This window comes from Zootoca vivipara, chromosome 11 (assembly GCF_963506605.1).
Source record: "Zootoca vivipara chromosome 11, rZooViv1.1, whole genome shotgun sequence".
Lineage (NCBI taxonomy): Eukaryota > Metazoa > Chordata > Lepidosauria > Squamata > Lacertidae > Zootoca > Zootoca vivipara.
The window spans coordinates 36635927-36653789 of NC_083286.1; the positions used below are offsets into that span (position 1 = coordinate 36635927).

Genomic DNA, 17863 nt, shown 5'->3' on the forward strand with positions numbered 1-17863 from the left:
TGCTGCCATCTTAAAGTCTTTAGGTTTTTGTTTAAAAATATTTTGATAGGGCTATTACTGCATTTTTCTAACTCAAAGTAGATTGGGAAAAATATTTTTTAAAATGTGTGTGAAGAGAAAGCCACATCTCATATGGCATCTGGTATAGTGATTTTGGAGTATAAATAATTATGCCTTTCCTGGACGCTAAGATGTCAAGTGCTATCATTAGCGCCGTAATGAATGCAACTGCACGAGAGTCACACCTGTTCGACAATTCCTCCAATACTGGTCGAGGCAAAAGCTCGTAACTTCTCTCCTTGATAGTCAGAAATATTATGTGAGCTTCTGCAAAAGTTCTCTCAGATCATTTGCACTCTCGTACTAATATCAGAAGGTCGGCAGTTCGAATCCCTTCGACTGGGTGAGCTCCCATTGCTCGGTCCCTGCTCCTGCCAACCTAGCAGTTCGAAAGCACATCAAAGTGCATGTAGATAAATAGGCATCTGGCGGGAAGGTAAACGGTGTTTCTGTGCGCTGCTCTGGCTTGCCAGAAGCGGCTTAGTCATGCTGGCCACATGACTGTACGCAGGCTACCTTGGCCAATAAAGCGAGATGAGTGCCACAACCCCAGAGTCGGCAACGACTGGACCTAATGGTCAGGGGTCCCGTTACCTTTATCTTTACAGTATTAGTCATGTGTGTGTTAGTCATGTATGTGGCCCTTTGCCCCCCCCCCCCAAATGGTAATAACCAGCAAGACCACTCCCTTCCTTTCACAATTTCCTGGAAGTTTGTCGTTTTACTTCTTCTCCAAACAGTGAAGTACATATACCATCCAATTCTTTTCAGTGTAAGAATAGCCCCTGCTTCTCTCCTTCCATTATGGATGGGAGGAAGAAATAGGACAGTATACTTGCAATGTTAGATTACCAGTAGTTTTATTGCAAGGGACCTGCAACAAAATTCTGCAGTGCGCAGTTCAGGGTTCCAACCATTCCACCCCCCACCACATTTTCTGTTTAATTTCCTCACAGTTAAATAGCATTCACTGCCCACTGAGCATGCTTAGTCATTATTGGGCTGTTTGCCTCCATTTTTTCTTTTTAAAAGTTCCGTCAGCTTTGCTGGTAACCTGCTGTTGTGTGGATAGTGTGACATTGGCTACATAGAGCATGAGGAGTTTGTAATTAGTGGTGTGTGATAGCTCAACTGGCTAATAACAGAATTTCAAGACTAAAATTTGTTGACAAATTTATTTATTTAAAATATTTACACACCACTATCCTTCAAAATATTCTCAAAGCAGTTTGCACGATCAAGTTGAATTCATTTTCTAGTTTACTGTTATTTCCTCATAAAAGGTCGTATAAACTGCCACAAAAAACACAAATGCATCCAAGGGCAGGGGTAAAGAACTCCATACCCTCCAACATTTCTCCAATGAAAATAAGGACATCTTAAGAAAAAGGGGACATTCCGGGATCAAATCAGATAAAAACTGGGATGGCTTCTGGAAAATAGGGACACTTAGAGGGTCTGGAACTACCGTACTTCCCATATTTGTGAAGGAAAAATATAGAACTCAAGAGAAAACCACATGATTGGTGTCTTGTGCAACCCATAGTGCCGTTATTGGCATATTTTCTTTTTGCCATAAATGAAGCCTCTTCAACTTGAATTATTCTAAAAAACAGGGTGGGGAAATTCCCTTTGGCTCTTGAGACACTCTCTAGGTTGTATCCTCTCTCTCCAAGCCACATGCCTCAGCAGCCTTACTTCACACCCTTGTGTGTTTTGCCTTGAGAGGGTATATCCTTGAGTTCTGATAATCACGCTTGTTTTCATGGAAGCAGAATAGAGAGGGGTATAGATAGAAATTTGCCTACTGTACATGCTCAGCATTTACATTCGCTACTATGAGCACTTTTACTTCTGGCCCTCCTCATCATTGACATGTAGCCCCCAGCAGGTTGCACAGAAGGGAGCACAGCCCTCTGGCCGAAAAAGATCCCCCTGTTCTAAAACTTCAGAGTTTGCCTTGCTGTTCCAGTACATAGCAGCAATGCCCTCTGTAAGGACTCTCCTGAACAATGCAGAAAGGGCTGTGTGGGGATGCAAGTTAAAACTTTCCTTCTGTAAACTTGCTTAACATAGTTTTGGTTCCAAGCCCAATTTTGGGAAATTCTGCTTTCCTCGAGCTGCTCAACTCCTCCCCCCCCCCTCCCCCCTGATCCACCCAGTTTTGTTCAGGAGGGAATTGCCAGTTCTACAAAGAACATTTAATAAAAGCAGAATGCTTTTCGGAAGGGGGCAGATTGCTGCAAATGAAAAGGGGAGGGAAACTTTCCTTCTGCGAACTTCCTTGAATTAATTTCTCTTAAGATCCAAATGCTGTAAATGTTTGTTATATTCATGAGATGATTGAGATAAATGTATGATGAAAACCATTTAAGATTTAAATTACAGTGGATTCAATAAACAGAAGAACTTCTGCTTTAAATCGCAATCCTATACTCATTTACATGGGAGTAAGCCTCATTAAGCATAATGGGACTTACTTCCAAGGAAACATGCACAGGCTTCTACTGTTAGGCTACGTAACTACCGTATATGCAAGCCTGAACTGGAGGAGAACTCTGAAAATGAAATATTACACTACAGTAGTACCTCGGGTTACGAACACGATCCGTTCCGGGTCGCAGTTCGTAACCCGAAAAGGTCGCAAACCGAGCGCCATTTCTGCGCATGCGCAAAGCGTGATTTTCACACTTTGCGCATGCGCAAAGTGTGCGCACCGCTTATGAGCATGCGCAGAACGCGCGCACGCCGAAAACACTTCCGGGTTTGCGGAGTTCGTAACCCAAACTGTTCGCAATCTGAGCGGTTCGTAAACAGAGGTACGACTGTACTTTGTAAATTTGAGCCATTGAAGACTATGTATTAAAATACATAAACTATCTGTTATTAGACTTTTCCTGTGCTACTTTCAATTAAAACATATTTACACTGCATTATGGTTTTTAGGAATGTTGGTCAGCAACATGTTTATTAAACATGTTTATTATTGTTGTTTTTAAACTCTATCCCCTGAATGTAGAGTTCCAAAATGATGTGTGCTTTTTGTCTGCTGACGTGTAGATATATCACTGGTTTAATAATAGAAACCTGCCTTCTACAATGTCAGATGATACAGTGCATGTGGCTCACTACAGGGTTTCAGGCCAAGAGCCTTTTCCAGCCATACCTGGAGATGCCAGAGATTGAATTTGGGTTCTTCTGCATGACAAGCATGTGCTTTATCATTGAATTTTTGTATTTATTTGTAAATAAAATACTCCAGCAATTTTTACCCTGACTTTTATATTGTTTTTACTTATCATTTGTGGCTAGGCACCACTGCTTTTAATTAGTTTGCTTGCTGCTAGAAAGGACCTTCCTCTATATAGTACCCATAACATACGAATCAGCAGAAATATTTCCTGAAAACTAGCACTGCAATATCTGTGCTCATTTCCCCTCTGGCAAGAGAGCTACCCTTGGGGTGTCTGGCCAGATCCCAATAAGGGTTGACCACACTTTATACAGAAGTACTTTTGCTTCGTGGGTATGAAGCAAAGGAAGAAAACAATCTTGTTCAGAATTTTAATTCTGATAATTTCCTGAATAATTTACTTTAGAACAAAAGGCAGAATGTACAAGGATGACAACACTCATACCAGACCAGCTGGAGTTTTGAGTGCTTTTTTTCTGCAATGCATTACACTTCTATTTAATATAAGGCCTAGTTTGCTGTTATTTATATAAGAAAATGAATTGACCTAACAAAAGGATTTTGGTTGTGGTGATGGTGAAACTTCTGGCATCAACTGATGACGCCTTAATGTATTTGCAAACATTCTAAGAACTGAGAATGGGAATAGGAACCATGGAATGCACAGATGCAAGGTCCTTTGAGAGAAGTTGGTGAATTGCAGGAGCAGTTTCACAGAGTTAAAACTGTTCATGTGCACATTTGCCTCTCTTCGTATAGAGCAGGGGTGGCCAACTCCCAAGAGATTGCGATCTACTCACAGAATTAAAAACTGACAGTGATCTACCGCCTTTTGGGGGGTTCAGGTCAAAGTTGTTGAGCTTGTTTTAGGAAGGAGGAAAGCCCCGTTTTTGTGAGCTAAAGACAAAGTTGTTGAGCTTTTTTTTAGGGAGGAAGAGGAACAGCCACTCAGATCAGTATACTCCGTCTTCCATTCTGCAGATCGTGGAGGGTGGGCCAAGGGGGTGGGACAGGATTCTAATTTAACACCAGAAAGGGACCCAGCGATCAACCGCGATCTACCAAAACCTCCCAGGGATCTAACAGTAGATCACGATAGACCTGTTGGACATCCCTGGTATAGAGAAAAGACTCATTCATAGTCTAAGCCAGGCATCCCCAAACTTTGGCCCTCCAGATGTTTTGGACTACAATTCCCATCATCCCTGACCACTGGTCCTGTTAGCTAGGGATCATGGGAGTTGTAGGCCAAAACATCTGGAGGGCTGCAGTTTGGGGATGCCTGGTCTAAGCTGTATATTGGTGGTCAAGAATGAAACAAGAGTGTTGTACAACAAAGGATGCTGAGCATGAGCCAAAGTAGCTGATGGAAGAAGGAGCAATAAGCAAAACAAGGGTTTGAAGCAACTGTAAGTGGTGCAAGAACAGAACTTGGGGTAAAGGAGGAACCAAGGATGGAAAGGACTTATAGAAAAATTAATACTGGGCTAGGGTTGCTACATTTTTGCTTGCAGTGCCATTATATTGTTATAATCTTCTACCCTGGGACCTTATGGTGAAGGACAGGTAAAAAGCCAATTTATCTTTACCATTTATTGATGTGATTTAAAGCAAGGATAAACTACGCACACAGGAAGGTTGTGCAAATCGAAGATGATGTTTGGATTCAAATTTAAGGTATTTAAAGAATATAGTAAAGCCTTTAATTAAAAAAAAACTTTTTGCTAAACAGTAGAGTTATAAATGCCTCAGTACAAGCATAATACATATTTAAAAAATGCAAGCCAGTCTTCAAAAGGTAAATTTCTATAGTCATTCTTTAATCATAACCCATAGGAGGAAAACAGGGTCTTAACAAAATTGTTACAGTAATGGATATACATGCAGCATTATCAAATGGTTTGCTATACAGAGAATAAAAATTAAAAGAAATCCATGATCTAAAATAATCTCTTCACTATGACAATAAATCAGGTTTGTTTGTGGGGTTTGTTTTTTTTTTGCCAAAACTTTGAACAGAAAAAACAATTACTTAGGTAGGCAAGCAATAACATCAGTATAAATCTATTTCTGTTAGTCCTACAATGTATTCTCTAAACACACTATATATTAAAATGTTCCAATAAGAAGATATATGACACAGTTTATGATACTGAAAAGATACTTAAGAACATCTTCAAGTCCGTGTCGACAAGAAATTTTAACAGGACATCCGAAATATCTGAGAAGCTGCCTCCAACCTACTTTATTAAACAACATTCCACTTGTTTTCAAGCAGTGTTCTGGTTTTCTTGTAAAATGAACATTTAAAGGTTGATTTTAGAAGCATCCAAAATTGGATTCAAATTTATAAATGTGGCTAGCTTTCCAGCAGCGCCCCCCCCCCCAACTTTCACAATAATAAGTAAATTATGCACATGCAAAAACTTAAAAGATCTAGGATGGCTATTTTCCCCGCACATGGTCTCCTTTGAAAAATATCCAAAAACCCAATTAATACATTGTTTTTGCCAAAGTTTTCATATCGGGGAAAGAGCTCTATTGAAAATTTCACCTTTTTGTTCTTAAAAAGTGGGCAGCAGATACAACAGCAAGTATAAATCTTCAGCATTTAAGATCCATAGAACAGGGCATGCAATTCCCACTCAGTTATGTGTTCCTATCAGCACGATTACCACAACAGTCCATTTTCAGAAGTCAGTCTGAGATTCTTCCCCCACCCTCACATTCACTCATACACCTGCACACCCCTAACTTACAGAATAGAAACCAAAGTATTTGTGAACACAATTTATTTTTAATCTTCAATGAAACATACCTTTCTGATAAAAAAAAGTCCTAGGAGTTTCTAAAAGTCTACAAACTCTCTCCATCAAGAAGAGCCCATAACAAAGCAGTTGTCTATAAAAATCTACACTGAACTACAACATATACCAGCATGTTGACAGTCACCTCTGCATATTAAATCGTAACTTGCTGGTGAAATCTTGCTGTAAATAACTTAAGAAGAGACTGTTCACATGAGATTCAGGCAATAAATACCGTATTCTTTTGTTTAAGCAGAAGGTTCAGTACTGGAAGACCAATTCAAAATTTTGAAGCTCAATAGCACAATACTGTAAAAGATTCTCTCTCAAAGTGTGTATACATATTGTAGAAATGTACATAGATCAGATTTAAACCTCTGCTGCTAATGATACAGTTTAAACTGTAGTACAATTACCGGTACTTATTTTCAGGAAAATAATAATATTATCTGCTGTTAGTCTGAGTGACAGTTTTTAAATTGTTATTAAAAACAGGCACAATTTACCACAATATAAATAGGAATTGGTCATTTTGCAATAATCAAGATATGTTACCAAAGTCACTTCAACATAGTTCAAGTTATTTAGCGCAACTCATGGTCATATATTTTGATGGCTAGAGTAGTAAATGTGTCTGGACAAATTTGGTACAGTTTCACCTTAACCATAATCTGGATCCCAATATCCAGAACCCATATCTGCACATACTATTCTCATCACTGGGATGCAAACTCAAATTAATCAGCTGTTTGAGATGGGGATGAAGAGATTGTACTTTGGTCTTCTTCCCCCTTCACACAAGTGATTGGGACTATCTAAACCAGGCATCCCCAAACTGCGGCCATCCAGGTGTTTTGGCCTACAACTCCCATGATCCCTAGCTAAGAGGACCAGTGGTCAGGGATTATGGGAATTGTAGTCCAAAACATCTGGAGGGCTGAAGTTTGGGGGTGCCTGATCTAAACTAATCTTAGAATGCTAATGTTTCTTCCAATGGGAAACAGGTTCTCTAATTGGAAACTACAGCAGCTCAAAATAATTCAAACACTCTGCTTCAACTTAATGTGCTTTAGTGCAATATATAAAAATTACATTAGAAAAGTTAAAGTTCAGCCCTTCTAGATGCGAAAAGATGGTTCACTATATAATAAATGTCAAACACCTGCCTGCACATCTTCATGTGAAATATCACAATTCTGATTTCATCAATGTTTTAATCATCAGGCTGAAGGTATTATATAATGTCATTTTTTCCCATAAAACATACTTGTTTTGGATATTAGCATTTCCTCTGACATTCAAGACCTGCTTAAGTGCCATTTTTAAGTGCAAAAGAGAATAATACCACGTAGCTCAATAATTTGAATTCTCATTGCCCGCAAAATACACACACTAGACGAATAATTCTTGAAGCAGTATAAAATATTCTTGTACTGTACACTAGAAAGTTAAAGGTTGCAGCATAGCGTGATCACTCATCCTATATATTAATAGCAAACTCAATTCTCCTAGTGTGGATCCTTATGTAGCCGTAATAGCACCATCCACACACAAGAGGGAGGAACCTGCCAGCTGGGAGGAACCCATAGGGCTGCAGAAGTACAAGCAATCTTTAAAGCCACTTCCCCCCAAATAGCCCAGCATGCTCAGTAGGCCTGGAATGCTGACCAACAATGAGAGTGGGGGGCGGAGAGGAAAACAGGGGATAGGAGGTAAGAAGTTAAGAATCATAGAGAGTTGGAAGAGACCACAAGGGCCATCCAGTCCAACCCCCCTGCCAAGCAGGAAACATCATCAAAGCAATCCTGGAATGGCTGACTGGCACCCTGGACAGAAGCACTCCACACTGCAACATTTTGTTGCAGCTTCTACTTTTTCTTCTTCTTCTTCTTTTAATCTGCATTTAGACCAAAATATTAAAGTCTCAGAGGCATCTGTATTGTGCTTCCCAGACAAAAAAATATTGAAGTTGAAAAGCAGCCATTCTATTCCATTTTCTTTCCTTAATTTTAAGAAAAGGGTAAGACTAACATACATAGGTGGGCTATGCACACAGGAGGGCGAAACATGTGCACCGGTGAAGTGAAGCTTCTTGTTTTTGCTGCAGTGGTTTCCCTCCTGAAGAGACAAGGTTCTTTTTAAACTGAACAGTAGCCCCTTAGTAATAGTGTGGCTCCTTCACTGCACCCTCTGCCCACATGCCTCTTTGGACACAGATCCACACTGCAAGCATTAAGTCTTTTAAAATTTTAAATTAAACAAATGGAGAAAGAGGCCATCTTAACAATAAAGTGCACATGTATTACTTAATAAGGATGTGTGAATGAAATCTGTACCTATGCGCAAATGGTAATGCATTCTGGGTTGGTTCAGCCCTTGGTTCTGAGTTTTGCGTCACTTCTGGGGTTGTTCTTTCATCATCTGTTCCATTAATACTCTCAGGTGTAAGAGGAGATTGAATATCACCTCCTGCAGATTCCTTTAAAAAAGAAAATTATGGTTATACACTGAGTTATGCAATAATGTACTTCCAATAAGAGACAAACATCCAAGTACTAGAGTTGAATTTTATACCTATTACACACTTAGCATATATAAGGGTGGGGTGGGGTGGCAGCAATGTTTTCCTCCACCATTTGAAAGAAAAACAAACAAATTAATTGGTGATCTTTACTTCCATAGGGAACTGGCCTAGAATGCCCATTAAGACCATTTAGTTTTATGTGGTAGAGTACTGGCTTCTGTTACAAAATAAATGTCACATCTCACCATAAGAGATCAGATATATGCCCATGTTTCTCTCTTTACTAGTAATCAGGATGCCTTGGGCCACATGCATACCAAATTACAGCTTTCTGGTTGATTTGGAGTACTTTAACAATTTTGGGTTAAACTTCAGACCCTTCGCTTTGAAGGAGGGAGGGACAATTTTCAGTTTTCTCTAGTTAAGCAGGGTGTCTAGGATAATGTGTGCTCCAAATTTCAATTTCGGGAGTGGCATGGTAGTACTCCAAATATTATGGATACGGTAATGTTTCCACTTTGGGGACTCTGGATCCCATTTTCTGACTTTTCTAGTAGTTAAAGACATATACACCACATTTAAGTTCCATCTTGTATGGAATTAACTAACAAATGCAAAAGAACCTATAGTAGTTTGTATATCCCATTGACTAAAACACAGTTGTTATTACATTTGCTGTATTTAAGATGTTCCTCGTTATATAACAGATATCCATTTAAATCAGTCTTTGTGTACCAATATGAAATGGGAGTTTTACACAACAGCTTAAAAACATGTGTACTAAAATCCAGAGCAAATGAATACAAAATTGTCCCGTACATTTACATAAATGACTCAAGTTCTATATGTCAGGTTGTCATAGGAATTTTTAAAAACCCAAGATAGATCAAATATTTATTGTCACATATTAATAAAAATCACATTCACTGGAAAATTCTTTACCACCTGGTTGGAGCATACAGCTTTTTAAAGATGCCTTATCACCTAAGGCTAGGTCTGAATCAAATGGAAATTTCCCCCTTCTCTCTTCTTCCACACCCACCCACATCTCTGTGTGCTTGAGAATCCATATGATAGTCAGGGAACTTACAACACCTCATGAATTAATAGATTACTGCAATGCATTATATGTAGGGCTACCTTTATTTTTTTTAATATATATATATATATATATATATATATATATATATATATATATAAAGGTTTTTTAAAAACAATTAAAAAACATTTGAAAAAATACAAAACAGAATAAACATACAAAACACAAAAAATACAACAATACAAAAAATACAAAAGATACAAAAAAATGTAAAAACAAAAAATCAAACTTGTAACCCTTGTTACTAATCTATTGACTTCCTCATTTCTCCTCCTTCTGCGATTCTTTACATATCATCAGTAGTAAACTCTAAATCTTATATACTTCTAGTTGTTACTTAATATTACCTTATTTCTCTATCTTTTACATCTTAACCTTTTATATTCTCTCCAAATCTTTCTTCTTAATTAATTTATCATCAATTTCTAACAATACTTATTTTACACCATAGTATTATCTACAACCTCTATTTATCTCCCTCACTTCCACTAATTCTAATCTATTATATGCTTATTCTTTAAATAGGTTTTAAATTTCTTCCAGTCTTCTTCCACTTCTTGTAGGGCTACCTTTAAAGACAGTTCAGAAACTATGGTTGATGCAGAACTCAGCAACCAGATTGTTGGCTGATGCAAGATGGTTTGAGTATATAAAGCCAATTCTGGTAAATTTTCAATTAGCTTTCAGACCCATTTCTAAGCTTTAGACCTTTAAAGCTTTATGGGGCTCAAGACTGCAATACTTCAAGGACCACCTACCCCTACACGAACCAACGCAGACCCTACATTCATCACCTAAGGTCCTTCTCTGTGGAATAGGGGAAGTACAGAGGGTGGCAACATGAGGAAGGGACTTTTCAGTGGTGGCTCCCTGCTTATGGAATGCTCTTCTCAGGGAGACATGTCTGGTGCCATGACTAGCTACTTTTAGGCACTAAGCAGAAACATTTCTTTTCAGCCAGGCTTTTTGGCCTTCAACCTGGAGTGCCTTAAATATTGTGGCCTCCTTTAGTGGATGGGATGTGTTAGACCGTATTTTTTATATATGAATGTTTTAAGGGTTTTCTTGTATTGGTTTTATTTTTTGTATTATATTGTAAGTCACTTTCAGTTTACTTTTTGTAAAAAAATAACACAATATTTCTGTTAGTAACTGAAATTTATTTAGGGATTAGAAGCACAGAATGAATCGTGCAATGCTGTCAGCAAAGGTGATTGTGCGATTGTGATTCTTCTTCATGTTGGTATTTAACGTTAATTACCTAAAACAGTCTTCACCAGTTACCGTACATGTAAACAGAAAAAACTCATGAATTAGGAAACAATAAAGTTGCCATATTTCAAAAAGTAAAAACCAGGGCACCCCAAAAATAATAATACAAAAAGCACCACCTTTCAGAAATTCCCCCCGAACATCAATTGTGCCTTTGAAATCCCAGTAAGGTCTGGAATAATCCGGACGTATGGCAGCCCTGGGAAACAATACAATTCAAACTGCATACTGCCAATTTTCTTATGTTCCCTGTTTCACTATCATCCATTCACAGGAATAAATATATGAGTCCTGGGTCCTGTATGAGGGAAAACTCAAGACACTCACTGCCATTTAAAGCAATGTGATTCAGGCTGACTGGTCAAGGAAGTTTACACAGTGTCCTGGATATTGCATGAACCTAACCCTTTGGGCCAAGCTAAAGCTAAAGCTAAAGGTACCTCTGACCATTAGGTCCAGTCGTGGACGACTCTGGGGTTGCGGCGCTCATCTCGCTTTACTGGCCGAGGGAGCCGACGTTTGTCCGCAGACAGTTTTTCCAGGTCATGTGGCCAGCATGACTAAACGCATGACTAAGCCACTTCTGGTGAACCAGAGCAGCGCACGGAAACACCGTTTACCTTCCTGCCAGAGCGGTACCTATTTATCTACTTGCACTTTGACATGCTTTTGAACTGCTCTGTGGGCCAAGCTACTCTGTGACAAAAGGGTGACCAGTTTCTACATTCCAATTGTAGGAGTGTGGCGGGGAGGGGCAAATGATTACTGCTATACAATCATTTAAGTATCAGAACATATTGCTATTAGTATTTTTAAAAAGTATTTAAGGCATGCACTAGGTTCACATTTTCAATATTTTATTTTGTAACTATAACAACCGAAGTGTTCCCTAAGTAAAACCAAATAGCAGTTCCTTATTTTCAAGAAACTCCAGACAAAGCAACATGAAATTCTGCATTTTAACAGAAAGTTGCCTGATTTCTAAAAGGCTATATTTTGTATTTCAGAGCATATTGAACACCTGAGGTGCTTACAAGGAAGATAAGAAAACTGACAGGGGCAATGATATTATAATATTCATTGGATATACTTAAAAGCTTTCCTCTAAGCTTTTCAACAACTATTCTTAAAGCTGCAGTGCCAGAAGACTTATAGGTAATAAAGGTATGGGGTTGCACAGACAAATAAAAAAACATAACTGACCATTTCTACCAGCTATTTAAATTAATGTACCAGTAAATAATAAATAAATAAAGATTAAAATATAAATACCAAATGCCACTCATGAAAGCCTTGTTGATACTTGCAAGTCAATTACTACATAAGGAAAAGAGTTAGAGGAGATATAGTCCACATGCAACACTGCTCCTGGTTTTCCAACATATTTATAACATCTTCCTTCTAACTGAAGAATTTTCATATTGAATTTTTTATCCGATGGAAGCTTCCACAGAGCAGTAACATGCATTTCGCACCACACATAAACATTACTTTTTTCTCATTGTTGAGGGTAAGCTTTGTGCTAGCTCAAGAACTCTATGTTCTTGAGCTAGTACGTAACACCAAACTACAGCTATAGTTTCAAGTGACTTCACCTCAGCCAGGAAAATTATGCATATACTGTATAAGTGTCTTGGCAATTGTCTTTCCTAAACGTTACCTGCTAGGACTCCCTGCTAGAATCTCAGTTTGGGCAGGGGAGGACAGAGAGAGACTCCAGAATACCGTGTTTCCCCTTTTTTAATACGTAGTCAGAAAGTAAGCCATGGCAGGGTTTTTAACCATTTGAGAGCTATAAGACATACCCCGAAAATAAGCCATACTTCCGCACCAGCTAGCAGGACCCAGCATGCCGGCCGCGACAGAAGGAGGAAGCCTGCCGGGTCGGGTCAGTGCCCGGAAGCGGCGGTGGCTGCTTTAGTGCCAATAAAGCGTGCAGCAGTGCCGCACGGAGCACCAGCCAGAAGGACCCAGCTCCTGCAATGCCGGCCGCGGCAGGAGGAGGAAGCCTGCGGGGTTGGGTCGGTGCCCGGAAGCGGTGGCGGCTGCAGCGCTGACAAAGCGTGAAGCAGCGCCGCACGGAGCACCAAGGGCACGAGCGGCAGGAGGAAAGAGAGAGAGGCTCGTTACTTGCGGAACTTTAAGAGAAGCAGCCAGAACCGATCTCCACATTCCGAGCCTCCCTTTTGCGCGTGCGGGCATGTTAAAGCCCCGATCAGTTCACTCCCCACTTCTTCCTCGCCATCCCTCCCTTTCACGCGTTGCCTTGACCCCGCAGCCCCCCTCCCTGGCCATCTTCCCCTAAGTGCAGCGCTGCTTCGTGAGCGCTGCAGCCGCACGCTCTCTGTGTGTGCGCGCGTCTCTTTCTTTCTCTCCCTGTGCGTCCGTCTCTCTCTCTCTGTGTGTGTGTGTGCGCGCGTCTCTCTCTCTCTCCCCCGTGCGTCTCTCTCTCTCTGTGTTTGTGTGCGTCTCTTTCTTTCTCTCCCCGTGCATCCGTCTCTGTGTGTGTGCGCGCGCGTCTCTTTCTTTCTCTCCCTGTGCGTCCGTCTCTGTGTGTGTGTGCGCGCGTCTCTTTCTCTCTCTCCCCCGTGCGTCTCTCTCTCTCTGTGTGCGCGCGTCTCTTTCTTTCTCTCCCCGTGCATCCGTCTCTGTGTGTGTGTGCGCGCGTCTCTTTCTCTCTCTCCCCCGTGCGTCTCTCTCTGTGTGTGTGTGTGCGCGCGCGTCTCTTTCTTTCTCTCCCTGTGCGTCCGTCTCTCTGTGTGTGTGCGCGCGCGTCTCTTTCTCTCTCTCCCCCGTGCGTCTCTCTCTCTCTCTGTGTGCGCGCGTCTCTTTCTTTCTCTCCCTGTGCGTCCGTCTCTCTCTCTGCGTGTGTGTGTGCGCGCGTGCGTCTCTCTCTCTCTCCCCCGTGCGTCTCTCTGTGTGTGTGTTTGTGCGCGTCTCTTTCTTTCTCTCCCCGTGCGTCCGTCTCTCTCTGTGTGTGTGTGCGCGCGTCTCTTTCTCTCTCTCCCCCGTGCGTCTCTCTCTCTGTGTGTGTGTGTGTGTGTGTGTGTTTGCGCACGCGCGTCTCCCCCCCCCCACAGAGAAAAGGTTCCGCTTCGGCTCGCCATTCAGCCGCGCGCGCGCCAGGGGCATGGGCCCAAGCCTCGTCCCCCTCGCGCTTCCCTCACAAGCATCTCGGAGCGGGACGGGTCACGGCCTCCCTCCTCATTCCTCGGCCGGCGTGAGAGAGCCCGGGGAGCAGCCTCTATACCTCCACGCGCACACACACCCGGCCGCCTCCAAAGCCATGGAAGCAGGAGGAGAAGCACCAGAAGCTGCTGAGGGAGATGAGCAGCCTCCCGCCCAACCGCAAGTGCTTCGACTGTAACCAACGCGGTCCTACCTACACCGACATGACGGTGGGCAGCTTCGTGTGTACCTCCTGCTCCGGCATCCTACAAGGTTTAAATCCACCTCACAAAGTCCCCCCCCTGTGTGCACATCTGTCTCTGAGGCAGGTGGCCATCCAGCCTCTGCTTAAAAGCCTCCATAGAAGGAAAGCCCTTGACTCAGGATGGGTAGGAGGGGAAAGGGAAAAAATAGAAGAGGCAGAAAATGGAAAAGACCATAACAGAGTGGCAGAGCACCCTGTGCTCTGTATGCAGAAGGATCCCAGGTTTAACCCCCAGGTACCCCCAAGTTTGAAATCCTGGAGAGCTGCTGCCAGCCTGGTTGACAGTAAAACCTGGATAGCACAGTAGGCTAGAGTGTGGTGTTTATAATGTGCGCGGAAGAGAGCACCGAGTGTCCTGAGCCAGTGGGACCCAGTTGTACCAGCACTTTAAAAAAAAAAAGACACCCCCTGAAAATAAGCCACCGTGTGTTTTTTTGAGGAAAAAAAGTTATAAGACGGTGTCTTAAAAAAGGGGAAACACGGTACACACAGGAGGATATTAGAGTTTATACATATTGCACTGAGGCCAAAGTGCCCAAGGATGTTAGCAGCTAATTAAGCACCTCAAGGCCCCCAAAACACAAACATGTCCTAGGGGGAATTGTCTGTAATGCAAGGTAGAAGCAGTTATCCTATGGAATATCTAGCATGTACTCTTGCAGGGTATTATCATTTGATTTCCATTATTATTCATGAACTTGTGAAATAGAAATATTTTGCTGTAACAGTTTTAGTAGAAACATGTGCTCAGTAGGAAAACCTGTGCAGTTCTGTCATTGGTATCTAATATCTTACACTAAACATATTGCATCCCGGCTGCATACACACTGCAATGGAAATTGATGTATGCCATGTGTGCATGTTTTTCATGTCATCCCACACAAAGTTGTCCTCATTCAAATGGCAGCCCACAAGTTCCCCCCATTTAATTCAGTTTTTCTCCATCCATGGATAATGTGGTAAGAAAAATATCAAAGCTGTGGACACACTGAAGCATATTGTGTAGGTGGCTTGGTTTTTTTAACTTCTGTGGTGATGTTTTCCCATCTGTCACCACACCCTCTACTTCCTTTGGTGCAGCATACACATTTTTAAAATTATTTTTTAATCCATTGTTTTGTTCAAGTCTGTTTTGTGAAAGTCTGTGTAAGGGTGACTCCCTACAGGGAGCCAGCCCCCACCATCCTAACGTCCACCTCGCCAAGCACAGGGAGCGGCAGTGGGTCTGAAGCAGCCAGGGGGGAGGGGAAAGACTCGGAGGGAGAGAGAAGCGTGTGGAACGATGGGGAAACTCAGAGGAGGGGGGATGAGCCCTGCCACCGCCTTGACAGGGGGGAGGCTGAGAGGGCCTCGCTCCTTCCAGCGCAAGAGTTAAGGAGAGCACTGCAACGCAGGTCAAGGGGGAGGCGTTTTGGGGTGCCCCGACTACTTTGCTGGCGTAAGAACAGACGTACGCCATTGCCGGATTCTGATTCAGAATGACAGATCATGTTTTAAGCTGTCTCTGCAATGTAAATACTTTGCACAATAAAAGTATTTAAAGACAAACTGGACTCAAGCGGGGTTACTCTAGTGTAGCCACGACGACCCTCTGAAAGTCTGGTATATTGGAAAGCTTGTATCTCTCTCTCTCTCTTTTTATGGCCACAGGTAAATGAACGCATGTGTGTATGCCCCAAAATGGACCCCAGGTTTCTGGAACTCAGGAAGGTAGGCAGGTACTAACTGAGGGGAGTAAACCACAACACTACAGGCGGCTACATTCCATCAATAACTGCCACCAGTTTGGACTGGAAAAACTGATTGAGAAAAACTGAAAAAGTTCAATGGAAAGCAGTCATTTTTGGAGAAATATGCTCAAAAGCAAAGTGAGAAACTGTCACTAGCTGTTGTGTGAGACAAAGCAAGGACATACGGTAGTATCTTTAGTACTTCCTTGCTTTTGCTTGCCTGCTTGGCAGCCATGCACAGCCTAGGCAGATAGGATCAAGTCCTAGTCTTCCTTGCAGGTGTCCCTGTGCCACCTTACTTCTCTCAGGATTCCCTGCCCTAGTCTAACCCTGGCAAGCTTTTTGAGGAAAGAAATAGCTATTGAGGGCAAGAAATAACAATTTGAGGCCAGGAGTGCCTAAGCCGCCTTTTTCCATCTTCCACAGCACACCTCTCCTCAGCATCATAGCTGCCAAGTTATCCCTTTTTTAAAGGGATTTTCCCTTATGCTGAATAGGCTTCCTCGCGAGAAAAGGGAAAACTTGGCAGCTATGCTCAGCATCCCCCACCAAACACCCACTTTGCTTAGATTTGCCCTCCTCTATTACCCTCTCTGCCCTTTTCCATAGCTCCTCAGTTGCCCTAGATTGGAGATAAGAATGCAACTGCACACTGCAGCCAGTTGCCAGTCTAGGAAATAATCCTGCTGTCCTTCCCCTGGTCCCTACAGTTTCTTACAGTATTCTAGAAAAGTTGCTATCTGAATCCTGAATAGGAGTACTTCTGCTAGAGGCAATGATGCATAGCAGGATTTTGTTGCAGGTCTCATTTGGCGCAGCATGAAAGTTAAAACCCAAGCTTAGGTATTTGCGATTAGGTTAACAGGGGCATGGAATCATCTTCTTACGAAGGGTCATTGATTGACCCATGGGGAAAAACATTGCATGCATGTCTTCTATGATGAGTGAAGCCAGAGCCAAAAGTGGGCTGAACTTGCAATACTGAAGGGCTGCATGCAAGCTCGCTCTGCCATCCCAACCTTAAAGGTAAAGGTTGGACCCCTGACTATTAGGTCCAGTCGCAGACGACTCTGGGGTTGCGGCGCTCATCTCACTTTATTGGCCGAGGGAGCTGGCTCCGGGTCATGTGGCCAGCATGACTAAGCCACTTCTGGCGAACCAGAGCAGCGCACGGAAACGCTGTTTACCTTCCCACTGGAGCGGTACCTATTTATCTACTTGCACTTTGACATGCTTTTGAACTGCTAGGTTGGCAGGAGCAGGGACTGAACAACGGGAGCTCACCCCATTGCGGGGATTCAAACCACCGACCTTCTGATCAGCAAGCCCTAGGCTCTGTGGTTTAACCCACAGCGCCACCCACATCCCTTCCAACCTTAAGACTATATAAATTACTGCTACTTGGGCTGCATACACACCCCCACAGAATCTATTACAGAGCATTCTTCAACATAACTATTGTCAAACTAGGTAGAGGACTGTGAAACAGTTTGCATGCAACTAAGCACCTGTGCTTCCCAACCCCCAAAGTAAAATGGATTAATGAAGCCCATCTGCAAAGAAGTTAGCAGCATTCAGAATCCAATCTGAACAGAGACCAGAACAAACGCACCTGTGAGGGTGTACTTGTTAATTCCATCTTTTCTTGGGATTTTTCCTTAGCTAGTCGTGCAGCTTCTTTAAATTCCTGAAATTTTTCTGCAAACTAAAGGCAAAGATTATATAATTATACACTGTATATAACA

General features: G+C 42.2%; 1 protein-coding gene across 1 annotated transcript in view; it reads right to left on the reverse strand.

Annotated features, from left to right (window-relative positions):
* HOMER1 (homer scaffold protein 1) overlaps positions 1-17863 on the reverse strand; it is a 70502-nt gene that overhangs the window by 19231 nt on the left and 33408 nt on the right. Inside the window, exons 4-5 of the mRNA XM_035099533.2 lie at positions 17731-17823; positions 8397-8539 (exon numbers count right to left, since the gene is read on the reverse strand). Coding sequence (XP_034955424.1) covers positions 8397-8539; positions 17731-17823 — 236 coding nt within the window. The remainder of the gene's footprint in view (positions 1-8396; positions 8540-17730; positions 17824-17863) is intronic.